Source organism: Mastigoproctus giganteus, chromosome 9 (assembly GCF_048544385.1).
Source record: "Mastigoproctus giganteus isolate SK-2022 chromosome 9, ASM4854438v1, whole genome shotgun sequence".
Taxonomy (NCBI): Eukaryota; Metazoa; Arthropoda; class Arachnida; order Uropygi; family Thelyphonidae; genus Mastigoproctus; species Mastigoproctus giganteus.
In genome coordinates, this window is record NC_143583.1 from 4,737,187 (window position 1) to 4,764,419 (window position 27,233).

The window sequence follows — 27,233 nt, forward strand, 5'->3', positions numbered from 1 at the left end:
GGTTGATTGCATTGAACAGCTCTTATGCAGGAAGTCAGGCCTCCGAGCCCGGCAGACATCTGCTGAGATATTTGGTACTTTTACCCCGTCCTGATATGAGATTCATGTTTCTCATTGATGAGTTTCATTTTGGATGTTTCTTGCCCCAAGACAATCCCTGGTAATTTGTTCCCCAACTAATGAGATTAGCCAATAAAAACATGGTTTTGGCGAAAAGGGGGAGACCTATATATTCAGGTGAGGGACAAAGGACGGGGTGCTTCTTCCTGGTTCCTCATCCTTGCACAGGATCATCTGCATCTTGTTCTTCCCGTTGTTCCTGCCGCATTTTCCCTGTGGACCTGAGTAGAACCCGAGAAGTACAACCAGTGGAGGTGGATCAAACAATTCTTTACTGGTAGGCCATATTTGTTTATACTCTAAAATTAGTACATAAGCATCCTTCCTCAGTAAAACAGTATTTGATGTAATGTTACTTGCCTCACCACTAACTAATTAGAGGCTAGCATAATGAGACAACTGTAATCCATAGAAGCATTACCACATATGTAACACCTACACACTTGTACTCTTAAAATATGTGAATTGGATCAGAGTACATGTAGACTGAGTCATGAAGAACACAAACCTGTCGGATACATGTACCCTTAATGTTATTCACTAATGTAGTAATACACTAAGATTATACACTATTGAATGTACAAAGCAAACTGCTCCTATTAACTCAAGTGTAAGTAGTTTGTTGTATTGTTGGTTTACCATTAAACATTGTTTTGTTTCTGCACTTATGCCTCTGGCCCTTTTCTCTTACTACACGTTAGCCTTAGCAAAGATTTATAGTGAAGTAACCATACTTTTGTTGCATTCTGAGATCTAACTTATAGGAGGATTTAAAAATGAATAACACAATGCCAAATTGATGCCACAAGTCTATTCTCCATGTTGCAGAATAGGTCTTGAGGGCATGAGATTTTTGTCCTAGTATATAAACCACTAGTCAATCACACGTTTCCTGGCAAGTTTAATCATTAAACATGCCTGGAAATCTTGTTATACACATTGCATCTTGAGTAATAATAAGAGTCGAACATCTTAATCTCCATTGGAAGAATGATGACCAGAAGCACCCCTGGGGAACAGACAATACGGAATGGCATTACGTATATCTCAAACTTGATAGTGTAAAGCATAACATAAAACTGGAAGGCATAATACATAGGAATATGTTAGCTGAGTATAGTATTGGCAATTATTGAATTATATTTATAAATCCTTTTAATTTTTATTGTAAACTAAATTGTATTTAAACGGAAATCATGGCCCAGACTAGAACAGAAAAGCAACTTGCGCAAAGTAGTGAAAGTGCTGTGGTTCTCGGAAGAATTGTATGGGCTGATTCTGCAACACAGCCTAAAAAAAATGTGGAAAATGCACATTTTCTTTAGACTGTGCAAAATGTGACACTTGCATTAGTATTGGCATATGATGCAAGAAAGCAATTTTATGCAGCATCAACCAAAAAAAAACAAAAAAAAAAAAAAAAAACCCCACTCCCATTTCACCCCTCCGTTCATTCAAAATACCTGTCGAGCTGAGCCATAAATTTATTTAGGATATCAAATTCCACAAAAAGGGATGGAAGTCTGTTCCACCAACAAACCAACTACTCGCAGGCAAAAGGCAAATTTCCGCACATCTACCCTACATCTGTCTTTCCTCAATTTGAATTTATGCCCTCTCAGGTGATTATTCTGAGCAAGAGGAAGAATCCCATCAGCATTGAGCATGCTCGAACCATTCAAGGCTTTATACACCTCTATCAGATCACCTCGCTGGTGCCTAGTCCCCAGACACTCTAATTAGAAAAACTTAAGCCTTTCTTCATAAGAGCACCCCTTTGTTCCATTCACTAATCTTGTTGCCCTTCTCTGTACTCGTTCCAGCAGCTCTACATCCTTCTTGAAATGAGGCCTCCAGACCTGTATACAGTACTCTAGGTGTGGCCTGACCATTGCCTTATACAAGGGAATAATCACCTCCTTATCCCTGCTAGAAAATTTCCTATATATCATTGACAATACACCATGAGCTACTCTTGCAGCCCGGCTGCACTACTCAGAGAACTTCATATCTGCCTGCACAATTACCCCCAGGTACTTTTCATTCTCTACCACTGTCAGTGTAGTACCACAGAGTTGATACGTTGCTCTGGGGTTACTGTTTCCCATATGTAGTACTTTACATTTGTCAATGTTAAACTTAATGAAGTTTGCCACCTCTCAGCCCATCTGCTCAACCTTTCCAGGTCCTGTTGCAGCATCATAGTGTCAGTAGTGTCCTTAACAATCCCGCCAACCTTTGCATCATCTGCAAACTTGGGACATTAAGCTTGATATACCATCATCAATATCATTTATAAACACAGAAAACAACAACGGACCCAACACTAAAACCCTGAGGACTCCACTGATAACATTAGTGCATAATGAGCAGTATCAATTGATTACTACTCTCTGTCTTCTCCCCCTAAACCACCCCTTTATCCATAGCAGCAATTTGCCTCCAATGCCACACTGCTCCAATTTGTGCAGCAGTCTTCAATCGAAAGCATCGAAAGTATCGAAAGCCTTTCTAAGATCCAAATATATAATATCAAAGTTATTCCCTGCATCCAGTTCTTTTGTGACTGCATCATAGTATCCAATCAAATTGGTCAGGCAAGACTTTCCCTTAACAAAACCAGGTTGTGTCTGAGCTATAACTGAAGTCTTGTCTAGACAATCCTGCAGTGCTTCTTTAACCAGTGACTCCATTAATTTTCTTGGAACAGAAGTTAAACTCACAGGTCTATAATTACTTATGTCAGCCTTTGATCCTCCTTTGTGAATTGGGGTCACATTTGCACATTTCCAGTCAATGGGTACCTCCCCTGAGTCCAAAGAAGCTCTCATAATTATGGCTAAGGGTTTGCTTATTTCCTTTGCTGCCTCCTCTAATATAACTGGATAGATCCAATCCACCCCGGGTGCCTTTTTTATGTTTACCCTCAACAATTTCCCCTCAACTTTCCACTCAGTTATTACAAAATCATCTAGCTCACTGCCAGAGGTTTACTTCACCTCTGGCATTCCCCTTCATGAATAACTCCTCATGTGTAAATGTAGATGCAAAATACTCGTTTACTTTGATAGCCACCTGAGCATGATCCTCAACTGTTGAACCATCAATATGCAGTGGACCAATCTGATTCATCCCTTTCCTTCTAAAGTTTACATAGGTAAAGAACTCTTTTCTGTTTTTCTTTGCATCCTTTGCCAATGATTTCTTCATAATCTGCCTTTGCCTGCCTAACCTCCTTTGTGACTTGGACAGACCAGCTTATATCTATCATAGGTTTCCATGTCACCCATCAATTTATATGTATCCCATGCATTTTTCTTCTCTGCCATATGTCTCATTAGTTCATCTGTCATCCATTTAGGCCTAAACCTTGAATAATATTTCTTAGTTGGTATGTAAAGCCTAGTAGCTTCCATGATACGTTTTTTGAATGCTTCCCATTTTGAATTTGCTGTTGGTAACATCATCAGTTGTCCCACTGTATAGAATTTAAATACTGTCTCAGACCACCGTAGTCGCCTTTACGAAAGCAAAACAAACTCAACATTGCATTGGCCACCAACATCAATTGGATCCACTTCCTTAGATTTTATGAGTTTCTTAACTAACAGCATAACCCCCTCCTTCCTTCCTGTCCTGTCTATCCTTTCTATACATAATATATACTCTCCAAATTCCAATTCTGTACTGCTTATGTCTGTGTGTCTTGACTAGCACTTTAAGCTCATCGAATTCATTAATTATAATTCTAGCATTGGTGTACATGCAAGTATTAGCATTAGCATTAGTAGAGGCATATGATGCAAGAAAGCAAGCTTATTCAGCATCAGCAAAAAAAAAAAAGAAGCACAACCACTACTCCCATTTCACCCCTCCGTTCATTCGAAATACCTGTCCAGCTGAGCCTTAAATTTATTTAGGCTATCAACTTCAACAACAAGTGATGGAAGTCTATTCCACAAACCAACTGCCCACTGGCTAAAGGCAAATTTCCGCACACATATCCGACATCCGTCCTTCCTCAATTTGAATTTATGCCCTCTCAGGTGATTATTCTGAGCAAGAGGAAGAAGGCCATCGGCATTAAGCATGCTCAATCCATTCAAAGCCTTATACACCTCTATCAGATCACCTCGCCGATGCCTAGTCTCAAACGTAAGCCTTTCTTCGTAAGAGCAACACTTTGTTCCATTCACTAATCTTGTTGCCCTTCTCTGTACTCGTTCCAGCAGCTCTACATCCTTCTTGAAATGAGGTCTCCAGACCTGTATACAGTACTCAAGGTGTGGCCTGACCAATGCCTTATACAAGGGAATAATCACATCCCTATCCCTGCTAGAAAAATTCCTGTATATCATTGACAAGACACCATGAGCTACTCTTGCAGCTCGTCTGCACTGCTCAGAGAACTTCATATCTGCCTGCACAATTACCCCCAGGTCCTTTTCATTCTCTACCACTGTCAGCGTAGTACCACAGAGTTGATACGTTGATCTGGGGTTACTGTTTCCCATATGTAGTACTTTACATTTGTCAATGTTAAACTTCATTTGCCACTTCTCAGCCCATCTGCTCAACCTTTCCAGATCCTGTTGCAGCAGCATAGCATCAGTAGTGTCCTTAAAAACCCTGCCAACCTTTGTATCGTCTGCAAACTTGTATATTAAGCTTGATATACCATCATCTATATCATTTATAAATACAGAAAACAATGGAACCAACACTGAACCCTGAGGAACTCCACTAATAACATTACTCCACGTTGAGCAGTGTCCATTGATTACCACTCTCTGTCTTCTGCCACTCAACCATCCCTTTATCCATAGCAGCAATTTGCCTCCAATGCCACACTGCTCCAATTTGTGCAGCAGTCTTCCATGCGCAACAGTATCAAAAGCCTTTCTAAGATCCAAATATATAATATCAAAGTTATTCCCTGCATCCTGTTCTTTTGTGACTACATCATAGTATCCAATCAAATTGGTCAGACAAGACCTGCCCTTAACAAAACCATGCTGTGTCTGAGCTATAACTGAATTCTTGTCCAGATGATCCTGCAATGCTCCATTGCAGAATCATCAGTGCCTCCATTAATTTTCCTGGAACCGAAGTTAAACTAACAGGTCTATAATTACTTGTGTCAGCCTTTGATCCTCCTTTGTGAATTGGGGTTATATTTGCACATCTCCAATCTATGGGTACCTCCTCTGAGTCCAAGGAAGCTCTCATAATTATGGCTAGGGGTTTGCTTACTTCCTTTGCTGCCTCCTTTAATATAACTGGATAGATCCCATCCACCCCGGGTGCCTTTTTTATGTTTATCCTCAACAATTTCTCCTCCACTTTCCTCTCAGTTATTAGAAAATCATCTAGCTCACTGCCAATGTTTACTTCACCTACGACATTCCCCTTCCTGAATAACTCCTCATGTGTGAATGTAGATGCAAAATACTCGTTTAGATTGTTAGCCACCTGAGCAGGATCCTCAACTGTTGAACCATCAAAATCCAGTGGACCAATCTGATTCATCCTTTTCCTTCTTGAGTTTAAATAGGTAAAGAACTCTTTTCTGTTTTTCTTTGCATCCTTTGCCAAGGATTTCTCATAATCTGCCTTTGCCTGCCTAATCTCCTCACGCCTCCGTAGCCAGGTGGGAAGGAGCAGCAGTGCATAGCACACGCTTCTTGATTAGACCGGGGTTCGAGCCCGTCACCACCAAATACGGAGAATGCGGAAAGGTCAGGGAATGACCACCGCATATCCCGGAGCAATATGGCCTTAGTTGCTAATGCTCCTAAAAACCAAGTAACAAACAAACTAACAAGCCTAATCTCCTTTGTGACTTGGTTACAGACCAAATTATATCTATCATAGGCTTCCATGTCACCCATTAATTTGTATGTATCCCATGCATTTTTCTTCTCTGCCACATGTCTCATTAGTTCATCTGACAACCATTTAGGGCTGAACCTTGAACAATATTTCTTGGTTGGTATGTAAAGCCTGGTAGCTTCTAAGATTAGTTAGTATTAGTAACGGCCGCATGGTGCAAGAAAGCCTATGGCTTATGCTGCACAGCCAAAAAAAAAAAAAAAAAAATCCGAACAAAACAATGATAAAAACAAAAAAAAATAAATAAATAAAATAAATAAACTAAATAATAATAATTAATAAATAAAAAAAAATAAAACAAAAAATAAATGAAAAGGAAATTAAACCTATCATCCTATGTGCTTCCCTTACCCGAAAGTACTATCCAGATGACCTTTGAATTTCCCCAAACTGCCGGCCTCTACCACCCATGAAGGCAACTTATTCCAGTAATTTATAACTCGCTGGCTAAAATAGAACTTCCTGCAGTCCAATCTAAACATTTCCCCCTGTAACTTGAAAATTTTGTCCTCATTCATTTTACTGATGCCTCTCAGAACCTTAAACACCTCAATCAAATCTCCTCTAAGGTGTCTAGTTTCCAAACTCTGCAACCCACATATTCGAAGTCTTTCTTCATAAGGACGCCCTTTTGCCGATCTCACCAGGTGAGTTACCCTTCTTTGCACCCTTTCAAGAAGCTCGATGTCTTTCTTTAGGTGCGGTCTCCATACTTGAACACAGTATTCCAAGTGTGGTCTAACATAAGCCTTATATAATGGGATTATCCCGTCCCTATCTCTACTTGCAAAAGTTCGATAGATCATCGATAGGACACCATGGGCCTTCCTTTCAACCTGTTTACAATGCTCAGAGAATTTCATGTCTGACCGTATCGTAACACCCAAGTCCCTTTCCTCCAGTACTGGATTTAGTTGAACTCCACCAAGTGAATAAGTTTTTTTGGGATTACTGTTTACCAGGTGTAATACCTTACACTTTGTTGGATTAAAGCACAGCTGCCATTTTTCTGACCATTCCTGAAGTCTATCTAGGTCTCTCTGAAGAAGCTGAGCTTGACAGTGATCATTAACTACTCTACCAATTTTAACATCATCTGCAAATTTAGACATCACGCCCTCTATCCCTTCATCAATGTCGTTTATGAAAATTAAAAACAACACTGGTCCTAATACTGATCCTTGGGGAACCCCACTTCTTACATCAACCCAATCTGAGGAATAGCCATTTATCACAACCCTCTGCCTCCTGCCCTGAAGCCATCCTTCTATCCATCTAAGGATTTTCCCAGTGATTCCAACCTGTTCCAGCTTATAAAGCAACCGCTCATGTGGGACTGAGTCAAAAGCTTTGCTGAAATCTAAATAAACAATGTCAAAATTATTCCCTAAATCCAGCTCGTGAGTGACCCTTTCGAAATAGCGAACCAGATTTGTTAAACATGATTTTCCCTTTACAAAACCATGCTGAGTATCCTTGAGAATTTCAATTCGATCCAAATGATCCTGAATTCCACCCTTGATCATTGCTTCCATGATTTTCCCTACCACTGAAGTCAGACTGAGAGGTCGATAATTTTTCACTTCACTTTTAGAGCCACCCTTATGTATGGAAGACACAATTGCTCTTTTCCAATCCGAGGGAATCTCCCCAGAGTCTAGTGATGCTCGCATAATTAGCCTCAATGGTTCAATGCACTCACTTGCCGCCTCTCTTAAGATTATAGGGTATATTCCATCAACTCCAGGAGCCTTACTGGTCTGTAGGCTCGAAAGTTTTTTCATTAAATAATCTTGCAAAATTTCAATATCATTAATTACATATTTTTTAACTTCGCTCCCACAATTTCCTTTTTCATTTGTAAATATCGATGCAAAATAACTGTTGTGTTCATCTTCAATGGCAGCTGGTGTATTTATTACTATCCCCTTTCCCTTACGCAAAGGTCCAATCTGGTTTGTCCTGCTCTTCTTGGCATTTATATATGTGAAGAATTCTTTATCCCCCCTCTTTGCTCTGTTTGCTAGTGATTTCTCATAAACTGCCTTTGCCTGTCGAACCTTTTCTGCGGCTTTATTACACATCACCTTGTAGCTGTTATAGGCTTCAGTACTTTTTATTGCTCTGTAACCTTTCCATGCCACCTTTTTCTGCTCAAGTAATGCGGCAACTTCACTATTCATCCAACTTGGAACCCTTCTCGTGAAGTATTTTTTTAATGGTATATACTCATTCGAGGCATCTGTGATTAATGTTTTAAAAGCGTACCACAGTTCAATTGTATTCATTCTCTGGCGGAGACCTACCCAGTTAATAGAGGCCATGCAGTACCTTAAGGCATCGTAATTTCCTTTTCTGAAATTAAAACCCTTCCTTGGCCTTTTACTTCTGCTACCTCTCTCATCATCATCCACCGTAGAACTCCGTGATCACTTCCTGCTACTGGTTCCTCTACTGTCAGCCCTGTTATGTCATCTGATTCATGTGTGATGATGAGGTCTAGGATATTCTTTTCTCTAGTACTTTCCCTGACATGTTGATACAAATAACAGTCATCTAGTTGATTTAAAAATTTTGTTCCCCATGTCGAGTTTCCTTCCCATTTACTCCAATCAATTAGAGGCAAGTTCCTTGAATGCTTCCCATTTTGAATTTGCTGTTGGTAACATCATCAGTTGGTCACAATACATGCACCTGTTTGTACTCTTAGTTACCCTAAACCCCATGTATTTACTTGTTCCACTATGACTCCCAGCAATCCTGGAAATCCCTATTGCCTTGCTTACCAGGGTGCTGCCCAATTGCAATTCAATAGAAGCAGTGCAAGAATCAGTTTCACCTCTGCCAGCGGCTACTGTTAACTTATTAGTCTGTGGATTCCCCAAAGCTAGCGGTTTTCCGAAAGAAGCATTGCAGAATCACTGGTTAAAGAAGCATTGCAGAATCATGTAGACAAGACTGCAGTAACCATTAATACACAGCATGTGTTTGTTAAAGGGAGGTCTAGTCTGACCAATTTGATTGGATACTATAATGTGGTCACAAAGGAAATGGAAGCCAAAAATAATTTTGATATCATATACTTGGATTTTACAAACCCTTCTCATTTCATACATCCACTCGCTCCAAATGTTTGTTCAGTTCTGCCTTGAATCTATTTAAGCTATCCACACATCTATCATACAACCGTCTTTCCTCAATATAAATTTATACCCTTTTAGGTGATTATTCTGAGCAAGAGTAAGAATCCCTTCAACACTGAGCATTCTCAAACCATTCAAGGCTTTATACAATTCGATCAGATCACCTTGCAGGTGCCTAATATCCAGACACTGTAATTTGCAAAACTTAAGCCTTTCTTCGTAAGAGCACCCCTTTGTTCCATTCAATAATCTTGTTGCCCTTCTCTGTACTTGTTCCAGCAGCTCTACATCCTTCTTGAAATGAGGCCTCCAGACCTGTATACAATACTCTTGGTGTGGCCTGACCATTGCCTTATACAAGGGAATACTCACCTCCTTATACCTGCTGAAAAATTCCTATATATCATTGACAAGACACCATGAGCTACTCTTGCAGCTCATCTGCACTGCTCAGAGAACTTCATATCTGCCTGCACAACCACCCCCAGGTCCCTTTCATTCTCTACCACTGTCAGTGTAGTACCACAGAGTTGATACGTTACATTAGTGAAGGAACTCCACTAATAACATTAGTCCACAAAGAGCAGTGTCCATTGATTACCACTCTCTGTCTTCTCCCATGTGCCTGGAAATACCTTTATCCATAGCAGCAATTTCACTCTAATTCTATACTGCTACAATTTGTGCAGCAGTATCAAAGGCCTTTCAAAGATCCAAATATATGATATCAAAGTTATTCTTTGCATCCAGTTCCTTTGTGACTATTTCATTGTATCCAATCAAATTGATCAGACAAGCTTTCCCTTAACTTTGAAAACATTGCACATGGAAGACTGCTGTACAAATTGGAGAGGTATGGCATTACCGGTAACTTGCTAGAATGGATAAAGGGATGGTTAAGTGGGAGATGACAGAGAGTGGTAATCAATGGACACTGCTTTTCATGGACAAATGTTATTAATGGAGTTTCCCAGTGTTCAAATGTTGGGCCCATTGTTGTTTTGTATATTTATCAATGATATTGATGAAGGTATATCAGGTTTAATGTCACGTTTGCAGAGGATACAAAGGTTGGCAGAGTTGTTAAGGATAGTAAAGACAGTATGCTACTCCAACTGGATCTAGATAAGTTGAGCAGAGGTGGCAAATGAAGTTTAACATTGACAAATGTAAAGTACTACATATGGGAAACAGCAACCCCAGAGCAACATATCAAATCTGTGGTACTACATTGACAGTGGTAGAGAACAAAAAGGACCTGGGGATAATTGTGCAGGCAGATGTGAAGTTTTCTGAGCAGTGCAGATGGTCTTCAAGAGTAGCTAATGGTGTTTTGTCAATGATATACAGGAATAATAATAATAATAGTAATAATTTTTCTAGCAGGGATAAGGAAGTGATTATCCCCTTGTATAAGGCAATGGTCAGGCCACACCTTGAGTACTGTATACAGGTCTGGAGGCCTCATTTAAGAAGGATATAGAGCTGCTGGAATGAGTACAGAGAAGGGTAACAAGATTAGCGAATGGAACAAAGGGTTTCTCTTATGAAGAAAGGCTTAAGTTTTGCAAATTACAGTGTCTGGAGACTAGGCACCTGCGAGGTGATCTGATTGAGGTGTATAAAGCCTTGAATGGTTTTAGCGTGCTCAATGCCCAGAATAATCACCTGAGAGGGCATAAGTTCAAATTGAGGAAAGCCAGATGTGCGGAAATTTGCTTTTAGTCAGCGGGTAGTTGGTTGGTGGAACAGACTTCAATCCTTTGTTGTGGAAGTTGATAGCCTAAATAAATTTAAGGCTGGGCTGGACAGGTATTTGGAACGAATGGAGGGGTGAAATCGGTTGCAGTTTTTTTTTTTTTTGCCTGATGCTGCATAAGCTTGCTTTCTTGCATCGTATGCCTCTCCTAATGCTAATTAAATAATATTTTTTAATGCTCAATGTATTGCAAAAAATTCCTTAATTATTCTGATTTTGGTGCAGTACCTTCAGAGGTATGTACTTCATTATTGTCAGAATTTCACATTATATTTCTGTAAGAGTTCATATCAAATAACAACTACATTTTACTTGAAGAATGCATTTATCATTCAGGTTCATATTGAAAATAAGGAACACATCAGTAATTTTTTTTTATTTTGTTTCTTACCTGCTGTTCAATTTCAACTGAAACTGTACTCAGAAACTCTTTATCAACCGGATATAAGGCTACAGCAAACATCATATCTTGCCAGATTAAAATTCCCATTTCATCAGCCAACTGATAAAATTCATCCATCTCATACATACCACCTCCCCACACACGTAAAGTATTCATATGGGCATCTTTAGCTGACTGCAAAAGATTTCTGAGGTATTTTTCAGTTATACGTTCAGGAAAACTGTCAGCAGGAATCCAGTTTGATCCCTTTGCAAAGAATGGAATTCCATTTATAAGAAAATTAAAGCTCAATCCTAAATCATAAAAAGAAGTATTATAAATAAAATCAGTGATTGTAACAAATGTAATTAATAAATCATGAATCATCATAAAAAAAATTTCAGAACAAAATTGTTATGCTAATGTTTCTAATTCTCTCTGGAATTCATTATTAAGTCCAGAATAGTAAGAAAATTAAAGAAAAATATTAAAATCCAATTGTTGAAGAAAATCAAAGCACTAATCTAATAATCTGTTTAATCATTTAAATTCATTCAAATTACCCACTTTCATTTACTCTCTGGCTGAAAGCAAATTTCTGTACATCTATCCTGCAAATTAAGTGAAGTGGATAGTTTTAGAAATAGCATTAGTAGAGGCATATGATGCAAGAAAGCAAGCTTATGCAGCATCAGCCAAAAAACACCAAAAAAAAAAAAAAAAAACTGCTCCCATATCACCTATCCATTCATTCCAAATACCTGTCCAGCTCAGCCTTAAATTTATTTCGGCTATCAACTTCCACAACGAAAGATGGAAGTCTGTTCCACCATTCAATTACCTGCTGGCTAAAGGCAAACTTCAGCACATCTATCCTACAACTGTCTTTCCTCAATTTGAATTTATGCCCTCTCAGATGATTATTCTGAGCAAGAGGAAGAATTCCATCAGCATTGAGAGTGCTCAAACCATTCAAGGCTTTACACACCTCAATCAGATCACCTCGCAAATACCTAGTCTCCAGACACTGTAATTTGCAAAATTTAAGCCTTTCTTCGTAAGAACAACCCTTTGTTCCATTCACTAATCTTGTTGCCCTTCTCTGTACTCATTCCAACAGCTCTACATCCTTCTTAAAATGAGGCCTCCAGGTCTGTATAAAGTACTCAAGGTGTGGCCTGACCATTGCCTTATACAAGGGGATAATCACCTCCTTATCCCTACTAGAAAAATTCTTGTATATCATTGACAAGACACTATGAGCTACTCTTGTTCCTGTCTGCACTGCTCAGAAAACTTCATATCTGCCTGCATAATAACCCCCAGCTCCTTTTGGTTCTCTACCACTGTCAGTGTACTACCACAGAGTTGATACTGGTTTTCACTGGGACTGCTGACATCTTACCTACTCACAGGACACGGCGCAATAAGAGCAAAACTCTCCAGTTTCAGTTTGAGTGACACCCCCTCTCTGCCATTGTGGACAGCCAGAAATGTGGGAGCACCTCATGCACCCCTGCCAACTATACGAAGACCTCTGCTGCCTCTTAATAACCAGAATATGTTTCTCGCCAATAAACCAAGAACAATATCTCCTGGAGAGTGAGGACAATTATAAGGCCTTAACGCAGTTTGTGCAGGATCTTTCTACTAGAAGAAGAACATACCCACAACCTTAGCAGGAATTTTCCCGCAAACTAACCACTCATCATCCATAATAAAGATCCTTAGATGTGTCAACCAAACAAAAACCTAACAGCTACAATCTGAAAAATTAATCATTAACTTAACCTGGATGTGACCACTGGCTTAAACTGGAGTCATTATCTGGATTTGACCACTCTCAAGGACGGGACATGTCCCAGGAATGGCGTACGAAGACCTGACAAAGACATTATGCAGTTTGCTGTAGAAACATCATCAGGCGATCTGAACCGGGTACCCTCACTCGGTTCACTTTCTTTCCCTTCCCTTGGCAGGGCATGGTTACTCTGTACCCTCCCCCTGTCATCCCCTATCTTCACCTGGTTTGTTTGTTTGTTTGTTATTTGGTTTTTAGGAGCATTAGCAACTAAGGCCATATTGCTCCGGGAATATGCGGTGATCATTCCCTGATCTTTCCGCATCCCCGTATTTGGTGGTGACGGGATCGAACCCCGGTCTAATCAAGAAGCGTGCGTTACACACTGCTGCTTCTTCCCACCTGGCTACGGAGGCGCCATCTTCACCTGGTAAGGCATGGGCCTGCCCTGCCGACTTTTGGGATTATCTTCACTATTGACTCCATATTTCTGTCTTTCACCCCCCAGTCTTCAGTCTCCCTTCCCTCTCTAGCTATCTTGCGACTAGCGTTTGACCCCTATCAAAACTACACAAGCCACACACTAAAAAAAAAAAAAAAAAAAAAAGGAAAATTAACTCTATCCCACATAACTTATCTCTCTTTCGGCCTGACCCAATTTCTAGCGTTTCTCCTCCCCGCCCTTTTTTTTTTTTTTTTTTTTTTTAGGTCCTAGCCACTGAAATTTCAGGAAATTAGGTGGCAGGACCTGCCAGAGTAAATAGTAAATCTCTAAAATACTGGTGTACCTGGTTTGCCTCCATGAGGTATAGTGTGGGCAATGGTGGGTCTCATTTCAGACCCAACGGCTAAAAGACCAGATGAACAATGGTACAAACCATTACACATCACAATATCCATACACTTTTAAACCTCTGGCCTCTACAGTGTTCTCTATCACACCACAATGTATACTACGCAGAGATGGGGGAAACCCCTGGTGCCGTTAGACCCTAACAAGGACTAATAGATTAAGGGGATACAAGGACTAATAGATTAACAGTAGCCACTGGCAGAGGTGAAAGTGATTCTTGCACTGCTTCTATTGGAATGAGCCGCAGCCTGGAAATTAAGATGCAGGATATTTCAGAGACTGCTGGGAATCATTGGGGTACAAGTAAACACATGGGTTGTGTTAGGGTAGCTAAGAAAAAGAACAGGTGCATGTATACTTGTGTGTACACCAATGCTAGGAGTTTAGTAAATAAATTTGATGAATTTGAGGTATTGCTCAAAACATCAAAGGCAGATATTGTGGGGATTTCAGAGACGTGGTGTCACACAGATATAAGAAATGCAGAACTGGAATTTGGGGAGTACAATGTCTACAGAAAGGATAGACAGGATAGGAAGGGAGGAGGGGTTATGCTATTAGTTAAAAAACACATAAAATCCAAGGAAGTGAAGCCAGTGGACATCGCTGGACAGTGCAGTGTCGAGTCAGTTTGGTGTGACATAAGCATTGGGAGATCAAAATTGAGAGTAGGAGTGTGCTATAGGCCTAATGACTCTGATGAGTATAATAAGAAACTGTTCGGAGAAATAGAGTGGGCCAGTAAATCAGAGAGTCTTATAATGGGGGATTTTAATTTCCCAGATATTGACTGGAATTTGGGGGCTGGTCACTCACACAGTAGCAAGGCTTTTGTGGATTTATTGGATGATTGTTTTCTACATCAGCATGTTCGGGAGGCAACTAGAGGGAGTAATACTCTTGATTTGATTATCAGTAGTGATTCTTCATGCATTAAGAATCTGCAGATAAATGAACCACTTGGTGGCAGTGATCACAGTGTGCTGAAGTGGGAGTTACTCAAAGAGGTAACTACCATTAGGGGTAAAGGGAAGGGGTATTGCTTTCGTAAAGGCGACTACAATGGACTGAGACAGTATTTAAATTCTATACAGTGGGATCAACTGATGATATTGCCAACAGCAAATTCAAAATGGGAAGCATTCAAAGAACTTATCGTGGAAGCTACTAGGCTTTACATACCAACTAAGAAATATTGTTCAAGGTTTAGGCCTAAATGGTTGTCAGATGAACTAATGAGGCATATGGCAGAGAAGAAAAATGCATGGGATACATACAAATTAACACGTGACACGGACGCCTATGATAGATACAAGTTGATCTGTAACCAAGTTACAAAGGAGGTTAGGCAGGCGAAGGCAGATTACGAGAGATCCTTGGCAAGGGATGCGAAGAAAAACAGCAAAGAGTTCTTTACTTATGTAAACTCTAGAAGGAAGGGGATGAATCAGATTGGTCCACTTGAGATCGATGGGTCAACTGTTGATGACCCTGCTCTGGTAGCTAACAAACTAAATGAATATTTTGCATCGACATTCACACATGAGGAGTTATTCAGCGAGGGGAATGCCAGAGGTGTATTCAACTCTAGCAGTAAGCTAGAGAATCTTGTAATAACTGAGAGCAAAGTGGAGGAGAAATTGTTGAAGATAAACACAAGAAAGGCACCTGGGGTGGATGGGATCTATCCAGTTATATTAAAGGAGGCAGCAAAGGAGGTAAGCAAACCCTTAGCCATAATTATGAGAGCTTCCTTGGACTCAGGGGAGGTACCCATTGACTGGAGATGTGCAAATGTGACCCCAATTCACAAAGGGGGATCAAAGGCTGACACAAGTAATTATAGACCTGTGAGTTTAACTTCTGTTCCCGGAAAATTAATGGAGGCACTGGTGAAAGAAGCACTGCAGGATCATCTAGACAAGACTTCAGTTATAGCTAGGACACAGCATGGTTTTGTTAAGGGGAAGTCTTGCCTGACCAATTTGATTGGATACTATGATGCAGTCACAAAAGAACTGGATGCAGGGAATAACTTTGATATTATATACTTGGATCTTAGAAAGGCTTTTGATACTGTTGCACATGGAAGACTGCTGCACAAATTGGAGCAGTGTGGCATTGGAGGCAAGTTGCTGCTATGGATAAAGGGGTGGTTGAGGGGGAGAAGACAGAGAGTGGTAATCAATGGACACTGCTCATCGTGGACTAATGTTATTAGTGGAGTCCCTCAGGGTTCAGTATTGGGGCCTTTATTGTTTTCTGTATTTATAAATGATATTGATGATGGTATATCAGGCTTAATGTCCAAGTTTGCAGACGATACGAAGGTTGGCAGGGTTGTCAAGGACACTACTGACACTATGCTGCTGCAACAGGATTTGGAAAGGTTGAGCAGATGGGCTTCGAGGTGGCAAATGAAGTTTAACATTGACAAATGTAAAGTACTACATATGGGAAACAGCAACCCCAGAGCAACGTATCAACTCTGTGGTACTACACTGACAGTGGTAGAGAATGAAAGGGACCTGGGGGTGGTGGTGCAGGCAGATATGAAGTTCTCTGAGCAGTGCAGACGAGCTGCAAGAGTAGCTCATGGTGTATTGTCAATGATATATAGGAATTTTTCTAGCAGGGATAAGGAGGTGATTATTCCCTTGTATAAGGCAATGGTCAGGCCACACCTAGAGTACTGTATACAGGCCTGGAGGCCTCATTTCAGGAAGGATGTAGAGCTGCTGGAACGAGTACAGAGAAGGGCAACTAGATTGGTGAATGGGACAAAGGGGTTCTCTTACGAAGAAAGGCTTAAGTTTTGCAAATTACAGTGTCTGGAAACTAGGCACCAGCGAGGTGATCTGATAGAGGTGTATAAAGCCTTGAATGGTTTAAGCATGCTCAATGCTGATGGGATTCTTCCTCTAGCTCAGAAAAATCACCTGAGAGGGCATAAATTCAAATTGAGGAAAGACAGATGTAGGATAGACGTGCGGAAATTCGCCTTTAGCCAGCGGGTGGTTGGTGGGTGGAACAGACTTCCATCCCTTGTCGTGGAAGTTGATAGCCTAAATAAGTTTAAGGCTCAGCTGGACAGGTATTTCGAACGAACAGAGGGGTGAAGTGGAAGTGGTTATTTTTATTTATTTATGTTACTTTTTTTTTTTTTTTTTTTTTTTTTCTTGGCTGATGCTGCATAAGCTTGCTTTCTTGCATCAAATGCCTCTACTAATGCTAATGCTAATGCTAATGCTAAACACACTATACATCACTCTGGGGTTGATGCTTCCCATATGTAGTACTTTACATTTGTCAATGTTAAACTTCATCTGCCACATCTCAGCCCATCTGCTCAACTTTTCTAGATCCTGTTGCAGCAGTGTACTGTCATTAGTGTCCTTAACAACCCTTCCAACCTTTGTATCATCTGCAAACTTGGATATTAAGCTTGATATACCATCATCAATTAGGTGGCTGGTTTGGCTGAAACAAGAAGAAGAAATGAATCACTTATAAGTTTATCAAGTGGAAATCTGCTGTACACCAATGGAAACAGTGAAAGGAGTGAAGGTGGAGTTGGGTTTCTGGTCCATAAAGATTTTATAAACAACATTTTGGAATTCAAAAGTACATCACCAAGGGTGTCAAGACTAATATTCAAGATTTCTAAGAGGTACAAGCTAAAGATTATAATGATTTATGCACCAACATCGAGCCATGATGATGAAGAGGTTTGTAGAAATGTACACTGAAATTGAGAGTCTTCTAGATGAGCAGAAAACCCACTACACTATTATTATGAGGGACTTCAATGCTAAGGTTGGAAAAAGGCAAAACAGCGCAGAAAGAGGAACTATAGGAAATTTTGGAATTGGTGAAAGAAATAAAAGAGGTGAAAGACTTGTGGAATTTGCAGAATCTCAAGGACTGTCAGTAATGAACACTTTTTTCAAGAAAAGGGTGAACAGAAAGTGGACATGGAAGAGTCCAAATGGATTAACAACTAATGAAATCGACTTCATCCTCACTAACAGAAGATATATTGTGAATGATGTTACTGTCCTGAATAAGGTAAATGTTGGAAGTGATCACAGAATGGTAAGATGTACACTTGATATAGATGTAGGAAAGGAAAGGAAAAAACTGACTCGAGTAAATAATACAAAGGTCTTTGAAATAACAGAGGAGGAGAGAAAGCAGTATGTACTAGAACTTAAGAACAAGTTTGAGCTTCTGCAGACTGCTCAGGACCAAGATATCGACGAGGAATATTACAACTTTCTGAAAGTGATAAAGCCCAAGAAACCTATAGGGAAAAAGAAATCCAAAGAAGAAAAACACTGACAGGGAGAAAATTGAGTATACTGAGTTATGCAAAGCCATTAGAAAGAGACTCAGAGAGGACATAAGAAGATTTAACACAAGAAAAGTAGAACAAGCATTAAGGGAAAACAAAGGATTTAAATCAGCAGCCATGAGCAGTAATACAGAAAGACAAATGATACTGAAACTGAAGAATAGCGATGGTGTACTTATAAACAGCAGAGAAGGCATAATTCAAATAGCAGAAGACTACTATAGAGAATTATACAAGGAGCGAGGGAATGATACCAGCAGTGGGGAACATGGATTGCAAAGTAGCAGCACATACGACATACCTGATATTCTTCCTGATGAGGTAGAACATGCATTGAAGAAAATGAAGAATCGGAAAGCCCCAGGGGAAGATGAAGTTACTGTAGAGTTGTTAAAATTGGGAGGAAGAGACATAACACAAAAACTGGCAAGGCTCTTCACAAAGTGCATTAGAAAAGGTGTGATGCCTAAGCAGTGGAATAATGCAATCATAGTTTTGCTGCATAAGAAAGGAGATAAATCAGAAATTGGAAATTATAGACCAATTAGCTTGTTATCCCATATCTACAAGTTGTTCACAAGGGTCATTACTAACAGATTAGAAAGAACACTTGATGAGAATCAACCGAAAGAGCAAGGTGGCTTTAGGACAGGATTCTCAACTATGGATCACCTTCACGTAATATCACAGCTAATGGAGAAAGCAAATGAATATAAAACACCATTATGCCTGGCGTTTGTGGATTATGAAAAGGCGTTTGACTCCATACAGCATAAGGCAATGTTCCGGGCACTGGAAAGACAAGGTATAGATACTCAATATATTATGATTTTGAAGAAAATATATGAGAGTGCTACATCCTTTATTAGACTAGACAAAGACAGTAGCAAATTTAAAATCGAGAAAGGAGTTCGACAAGGAGACACAATATCTCCGAAGCTGTTTACTGCTGCCCTTGAGGAAGCTTTCAGAAGATTAGACTGGTTGCAGAAAGGAGTCAATGTGAACGGAGAGTACCTAAACCATTTACGATTTGCAGATGACATTGTGGTCATAAGCCACGATCCCAAAGAATTAGAGGAAAATCTTAATCAGTTATGCACAGTTAGTAAGGATTTTGGACTAAAGATGAATATGGCTAAAACAAAAGTAATGATGAACAAGTATGCCACGGAAAGGGAAATAATGATTGAAGGAGCAGTAATTGAAAAGGTGGAGTCATACACTTATCTGGGACAAGTTATTAGCTGTAATAATGATAAATGGCTGGAAGTCAAGAGAAGAATAAATTTTGGATGGATAGCATTCAGGAAATATAGTCACATACTGAAGAGCAATATCCCAGTTTGTCTGAAACATAAAATAATGAATCAATGTATACTCCCCACCATGACTTATGGAAGTGAAACTTGGGCACTCACCAAAAGAATGGAAGAGAAGCTAAGAACTACACAGCGAAGAATGGAACGAATTATATTGGGAATCAGACTGTTAGATAAGAAGAGAAACACATGGATTAGGCAGCAAACTCAAGTAAAGGACATTCTTATCAAAACTAAAGAACTAAAATGGTCTTGGGCAGGACACATAGCTCGAAGACATGATGACAGATGGACTAAGAAAATAACAGAATGGTACCCAAGAGGAGCTAGAAGAAAACCTGGAAGACAAAGGCGGAGATGGATAGATGAAATTCATGAGTTTTTGAGTAGTAAATGGATGGCCAGTGCTCAAAACAGAAGGAACTGGAAAGTTGCTGGAGAGGCCTTCATCCTGCTGTGGATTGAAAATGGCTGATGATGATGATGACCATCATCAATATCATTTATAAATACATAAAACAACAATGGACCCAACACTGAACCACGAGGGACTCCACTAATAACATTAGTCCACGATGAGCAGTGTCCATTAATTACCACTCTCTGTCTTCTCCCCCTCAACCACACCTTTATCCATAGCAGCAACTTGCCTCCAATGCCACACTGCTCCAATTTGTGTAGCAGTCTTCCATGTGCAACAGCATCAAAAGCCCTTCTAAGATCCAAGTATATAATATCAAAGTTATTCTCTGCATCCAGTTCTTTTGTGACTGCATCATAGTATCCAATCAAGTTGGTCAGGCAAGACTTCCCCTTAACAAAACCATGCTGTGTCTGAGCTATAACTGAAGTCTTGTCTAGATGATCCTGAAGTGCTTCTTCAACCAGTGCCTCCATTAATTTTCCTGGAACAGAAGTTAAAATAACAGGTCTATAATTACTTTTGTCCCCCTTCGATCCTCCTTTGTGAATTGAGGTCACATTTGCACATCTCCAGTCCATGGGTACCTCCCCTGAGTCCAAGAAAGCTCTCATAATTATGGCTAAGTGTTTGTGTACTTCCTTTGCTGCCTCCTTTAATATAACTGGATAGATCTCATCCACCACAGGTGCCTTACTTATGTTTATCTTCAACAATTTCTCCTCCACTTTGCTCTCAGTTATTCCAAAACCATCTAGCTCACTGCCAGAGCTTAATTCACCTCTAGCATTCCCCTTCCTGAATAACTCTTAATGTGTGAATATAGATGCAAAATACTCATTTACTTTGTTAGCTACCTGAGCAGGATCATCAACAGTTGAACCATTGATATTCAGTGGACCAATGTGACCCCTTCCTTCTAGAGTTTACATAAGTAAAGAACTCTTTGCTGTTTTTCTTTGTCCTTTGCCAAAGAATTCTCGTAATCTGCCTTTACCTGCTTCATACAAGCACTGGTAGGCATGCATTTTCACAGACTCATATTAGCATTAGCATTAGTAGAGGCATATGATGCAAGAAAGCAAGCTTATGCAGCATCAGCCAGAAAAAAAAAAAAAAAACCTTCCATTTCACCCCTCCATTCGTTCGAAATACCTGTCCAGCTGAGCCTTAAATTTATTTAGGCTATCAACTTCCACAACAAGGGATGGAAGTCTGTTCCACCAACTAACTGACCCCTGGCTAAAGGCAAATTTCAGGACATCTATCCTACATCTGTCTTTCCTCAATTTGAATTTATGCTATCTCAGGTAATTATTCTGTGCAACTGGCAGAATCCCATCAACATTGAGCATGCTCAAACCATTCAAGGCTTTATACACCTCTATCAGATCACCTCGCCGGTGCCTAGTAAAACTTAAACCTTTCTTTGTAAGAGCAGCCCTTTGTTCCATTCACTAACCTTGTTGCCCTTCTCTGTACTCGTTCCAGCAGCTCTACATCCTTCTTGAAATGAGGCCTCCAGACCTGTATACAGTACTCAAGGTGTGGCCTGACCATTGCCTTATACAAGGGAATAATCACCTCCCTATCCCTGCTAGAAAAATTCCTGTATATCATTCACAAGACACCATGAGGTACTCTGGCAGACCATCTGCACTGCTGAGAGACCTTCATATCTGCCTGCACAATTATCCCCAGGTCCTTTTCATTCTCTACCACTGTCAGTGTAGTACGACAGAGTTGATACGTTGCTCTGGGGTTGCTGTTTCCCATATGGAGTACTTTACATTTGTCAATGTTAAACTTCATTTGCCACCTCTCAGCCCATCTGTTCAACCTTTCCACATCCTGTTGCAGCAGCATAGTGTCAGTAGTGTCCTTAAAAACCCTGCCAACTTTTGTATCGTCTGCAAACTTGGACATTAAGCTTGATATACCATCATCTATGTTATTTATAAATACAGAAAACAATAATGGACCCAACACTGAACCCCGAGGGACTCCACTGATAACATTAGTCCACGATGAGCAGTGTCCATTGATTACCACTCTCTGTCTTCTCCCCCTCAGCCACCCCTTTATCTATAGCAGCAATTTGCCTCCAATGCCACACTGCTCCAATTTGTGCAACAGTATTAAAAGCCTTTCTAAGATCCAAGTATATAATATAAAAGTTATTCCCTGCATCCAGTTCTTTTGTGATTGCATTGTAGTATCCAATCAAATTGATCATGCAAGACTTCCCCTTAACAAAACCATGCTGTGTCCGAGCTATAACTGAAGTCTTGTCTAGATGATCCTGCAGTGCTTCTTTAACCAGTGCCTCCATTAATTTTCCTGGAACAGAAGTTAAACTCACAGGTCTATAATTACTTGTGTCAGCCTTTGACCCTCCTTTGTGAATTGGGGTCACATTTGCATCTCCAGTCCATGGGTACTTCTCCTGAGTCCAAGGAAGCTCTCATAATTATGGTTAAGGGTTTGCTTACTTCCTTTGCTACTTCCTTTAATATAACTGGATAGAGCCCATCCAACCCAGGTGCCTTTCTTGTGTTTATCTTCAACTTGATATAGAGGTTAATCAGCCTCCAAGGCAAAGTTACAAGAGAGAGAGAGAGAGAGAGAGAGAGAGAGAGAGAGAGAGAGAGAGAGAGAGAGAGAGAGAGAGAGAGAGAGAGAGAGCACTTGTTGGACCAGATTTTGATAGTAATCTGAAGAACTCAGGATTTACACAAGATCAATTCTGCTCAATGGTTCAGATAATAGCAAGAAACAAGGTGAGGGATAGTCAGGGATACAATTTTGCGATTCAATGTACTGATGAGATCGGAAAGGCATTTTTTTCTGTCCCATGCAATGATATATATAGACTGTCCTTCCCACAGGGTTCAAGACCTCTTGGTCCTTACTCAATGTTATTGACATATGGCATATGGACATTGCACGATATTGTAAGATGTCTCCACAATATCTACAGGTGTGTGAACTGCTGGAGGAGGAACTCCCCTCAGATCATCCTGCAATATGCAGCACATGTCTGGACTTTGAAGGAGCTCTAGATGTAGTTTTAAGAAGGATGGACTAAGATTAGATATCATAATGAAGGTGAGATGACTTGTACTTGACCTTGGGAGGTCAAGTACAAGTACTTGACTTCAGTACTTGACCTTGGGAGAAACTAAAGTCAGCTATGTCCTTTTGGATAAGATGTAGTGTTAACATGATGTATGGTTGGCCTCCGTAGGTCAGGAGCAGGAGTGCAGTAACACACGCTCTTTGAGTAGACCGGGATTCAAGCCCCTGACTGCTGAATACGGTCGATCTGCCAACCCGCACTGGACCAGCGTGGCAGATTATGTTCCATTTCCCTTAGCATGAATTGTTGAGGAGGCTTCCATCCTGCAGTGGGTTGATAATTGTTGCATTTTACTTACTTTATGGTTGGCATGATTCAGTTGATCAAGTGTTTGAACCACATTGTCTACAATGCGGAATGGGGTTCCCATCCCCATGTCGATGACCCACCTGTTAGTCTTTAATAGTTGGTGATGTGATACACTATGTCAATGCCTAATGTAAACAAGAGCTCCTATAGTAGTAACTTACCCCCTCGTGGTGGGAGTGTGATGGCCTGTCCACACACCGAGGCTAAAGATTGCTCCCAATTTTGTTTTTTATGTGTTTAAGTTGACCCAAGGTAGTAGGGCACCTATTTTGTTTTTATAAAATCTACCCAACTGAAAAGTTTTGCAATTAATGGGCAAATGAGCTATAGCTGCATATGTGCATTTGCACAGGAGGCAACTAGCTTTCTGTCTTGCTTTAATGCTATGAATAAATCCTATGGTCAATGTCAAAGTCCCAAGAAACAACTTTTAAACAAATACTAGAGAAACAATACTTTTAAATGAATAACACCAACAAAATAATATTAAAATTTTTAAGACTCACTTGTTAGAATAATCGCTTTTAATAAAACAGAATCTCTACTTACCTGATGAACCTGGAATTTCTTCTTGAATTAATTCTATAGTTCGAAAACCAATTTTTAATTCTTTTGAAGACACTTCTTGTTTATCAGCATCCTCAAATGTCACTATCATGTTGTATAAAACTTGATCACCAAGCTCATTTGGCCACCATCTCTTGATCACTATATCCTGTAAAGTTAAAATTATTATTATGATTTTTTTTTATTATGATAACATCAAGCACGAGAGATATTAGAACCTATAGTATTAGTAACATTAGCATTAGTTGAGGCATTTGATGCAAGAAAACAAGCTTTTAGCATCAGCCAAAAAAAAAAAAAACCCTTTGTTCCTATTTCACCCATTTGGTCCTTCTAAATGTTTGTCTAGTTCAGCCTTAAATTTATTAAAGTTATCAACTAGTTGCTGGCTAAAAGCAAACTTCTGCACCTCAATTCTACAACTGTCTTTCCTGAATTTGAATCTATGCCTCCTCAGGTTCTTAATCTGAGCAAGCAGAAGTATCCCATCAGTGTTGAGTCTGCTCAAACCCATTAAGGATTGATATACCTCAAACAAATCACCTAGCAGGTGCCTAGTCTCCAGATGCTGCAACCTGCAGAACTTAAGGCTCTCTTTGTAAAAACGCCCCTTCGTTCCTCTCACCAATCTTGTTGTCCTTCTCTGTACTCGTTCTAGCAACTCTCATTCTTCCTAAAGTGAGGCCTCCAAACTTGTATGCAGTACTGAAGGTGTGGCCTGACCATTACCTTACACAAGGGGATAATCACTTCCTTGTCTATGCTAGTAAAACTCCTATATATCATTGACAAAACTCCATGACTGCTCTGGCAGCCCATCTGCACTGCTCAAAGAACTTCATATCTGACTGCACAATTATCCCCAGGTCTTTTTCATTCTCCACCTCCCTGAGTGTAGTACCACACAGTTGGTACATTTCTATTGGGTTACTGCTACTCATATGCAGTACTTTGCATTTGTCAATGTTAAACTTTAGTTGCCACTATCGGCCCATCTGCCTAACTTTTCTAGATCCTGTTGCAGTAGCATACTGTCTTTGCTGTCATTAACAATCCTGGCAAAATTTTTACCATCTGTCAACTTGAACATTAAGCCTGATATACCTTCATCGATATCACTGATAAATACGCAAAATAACAATGGGCCCAACATTGAACCCTGAGGGGACTTGTTCTGTTATCTCTGGTTTTATTAGCATTAGTAGAGGCATTTGATGCAAGAAAGCAAGCTTATGCAGCATCAGCCAAAAAAAAAAAAAAAAAAAAAAAAACCCACTTCCACTTCACCCCTCTGTTCGTTCAAAATACCTGTCCAGCTGAGCCTTAAACTTATTTAGGCTATCAACCTCCACCACAAGGGATGGAAGTCTGTTCCACCAACCAACCACCCGCTGGCTAAAGGCAAATTTCCGCACGTCTATCCTACATCTGTCTTTCCTCAATTTGAATTTATGCCCTCTCAGATGATTTTTCTGAGCTAGAGGAAGAATCCCATCAGCATTGAGCATGCTTAAACCATTCAAGGCTTTATACACCTCTATCAGATCACCTCGCTGGTGCCTAGTCTCCAGACACTGTAATTTGCAAAACTTAAGCCTTTCTTCGTAAGAGCACCCCTTTGTTCCATTCACTAATCTTGTTGCCCTTCTCTGTACTCGTTCCAGCAGCTCTACATCCTTCTTGAAATGAGGCCTCCAGACCTGTATACAGTACTCTAGGTGTGGCCTGACCATCGCCTTATACAATGGAATAATCACCTCCTTATCCCTGCTGGAAAAATTCCTGTATATCATTGACAATACTCCATGAGCTACTCTTGCAGCCCGTCTGCACTGCTCAGAGAACTTCATATCTGCCTGCACAACCACCCCCAAGTCCCTTTCATTCTCTACCACTGTCAGTGTAGTACCACAGAGTTGATACGTTGCTCTGGGGTTGCTGTTTCCCATGTGTAGTACTTTACATTTGTCAATGTTAAACTTCATTTGCCACCTCTCAGCCCATCTGCTCAACCTTTCCAGATCCTGTTGCAGCAGCATAGTGTCACTAGTGTCCTTGACAACCCTGCCAACCTTTGTATCGTCTGCAAACTTGGACATTAAGCCCGATATACCATCATCAATATCATTTATAAATACAGAAAACAATAATGGACCCAACACTGAGCCCTGAGGGACTCCACTAATAACATCAGTCCACGATGAGCAGTGTCCATTGATTACCACTCTCTGTCTTCTCCCCCTCAACCACCCCTTTATCCATAGCAGCAATTTTCCTCCAATGTCACACTGCTCCAATTCGTGTAGCAGTCTTCCATGTGCAACAGTATCAAAAGCCTTTCTAAGATCCAAGTATATAATATCAAAGTTATTCCCTGCATCCAGTTCTTTGGTGACTGCATCATAGTATCCAATCAAGTTGGTCAGGCAAGACTTCCCCTTAACAAAACCATGCTGTGTCTGAGCTATAACTGAAGTCTTGTCTAAATGATCCTGCAGTGCTTCTTTAAGCAGTGCCTCCATTAATTTTCCTGGAACAGAAGTTAAGCTCACAGGTATATAATTACTTGTGTCAGCCTTTGATCCTCCTTTGTGAATTGGGGTCACATTTGCACATTTCCAGTCTATGGGTACCTCCCCTGAGTCCAAGGAAGCTCTCATAATTATGGCTAAGGGTTTGCTGCCTCCTTTAATATAACTGGATAGATCCCATCCACCCCGGGTGCCTTTCTTGTGTTTATCTTCAACAGTTTCTCCTCCACTTTACTCCCAGTTATTTCAAGATTCTGTAGCTTACTGCTAGAGTTGAATACACCTCTGGCATTCCCCTTGCTGAATAACTCCTCATGTGTGAATGTCGATGCAAAATATTCATTTAGTTTGTTAGCTACCTGAGCAGGATCATCAACAGTTGACCCATCAATATCAAGTGGACCAATCTGATTCATCCCCTTCCTTCTAGAGTTAACATAAGTAAAGAACTCTTTGCTGTTTTTCTTTGCATCCCTTGCCAAGGATTTCTCGTAATCTGCCTTTGCCTGCCTAACCTCCTTTGTAACTTGGTTGCATATCAACTTGTATCTATCATAGGCTTCTGTGTCGTGTTAATTTGTATGTATCCCATGCATTTTTCTTCTCTGCCATATGTCTCATTAGTTCATCTGACATCCAT

General features: G+C 40.2%; 1 protein-coding gene across 1 annotated transcript in view; it reads right to left on the reverse strand.

Moving 5' to 3' along the window:
• The window catches only part of beta-Man (beta-mannosidase), a 249,878-nt gene that overhangs the window by 119,539 nt on the left and 103,106 nt on the right, over positions 1–27,233 (reverse strand). Inside the window, exons 7-8 of the mRNA XM_090381630.1 lie at positions 24,045–24,210; positions 11,306–11,610 (exon numbers count right to left, since the gene is read on the reverse strand). Coding sequence (XP_090237756.1) covers positions 11,306–11,610; positions 24,045–24,210 — 471 coding nt within the window. The remainder of the gene's footprint in view (positions 1–11,305; positions 11,611–24,044; positions 24,211–27,233) is intronic.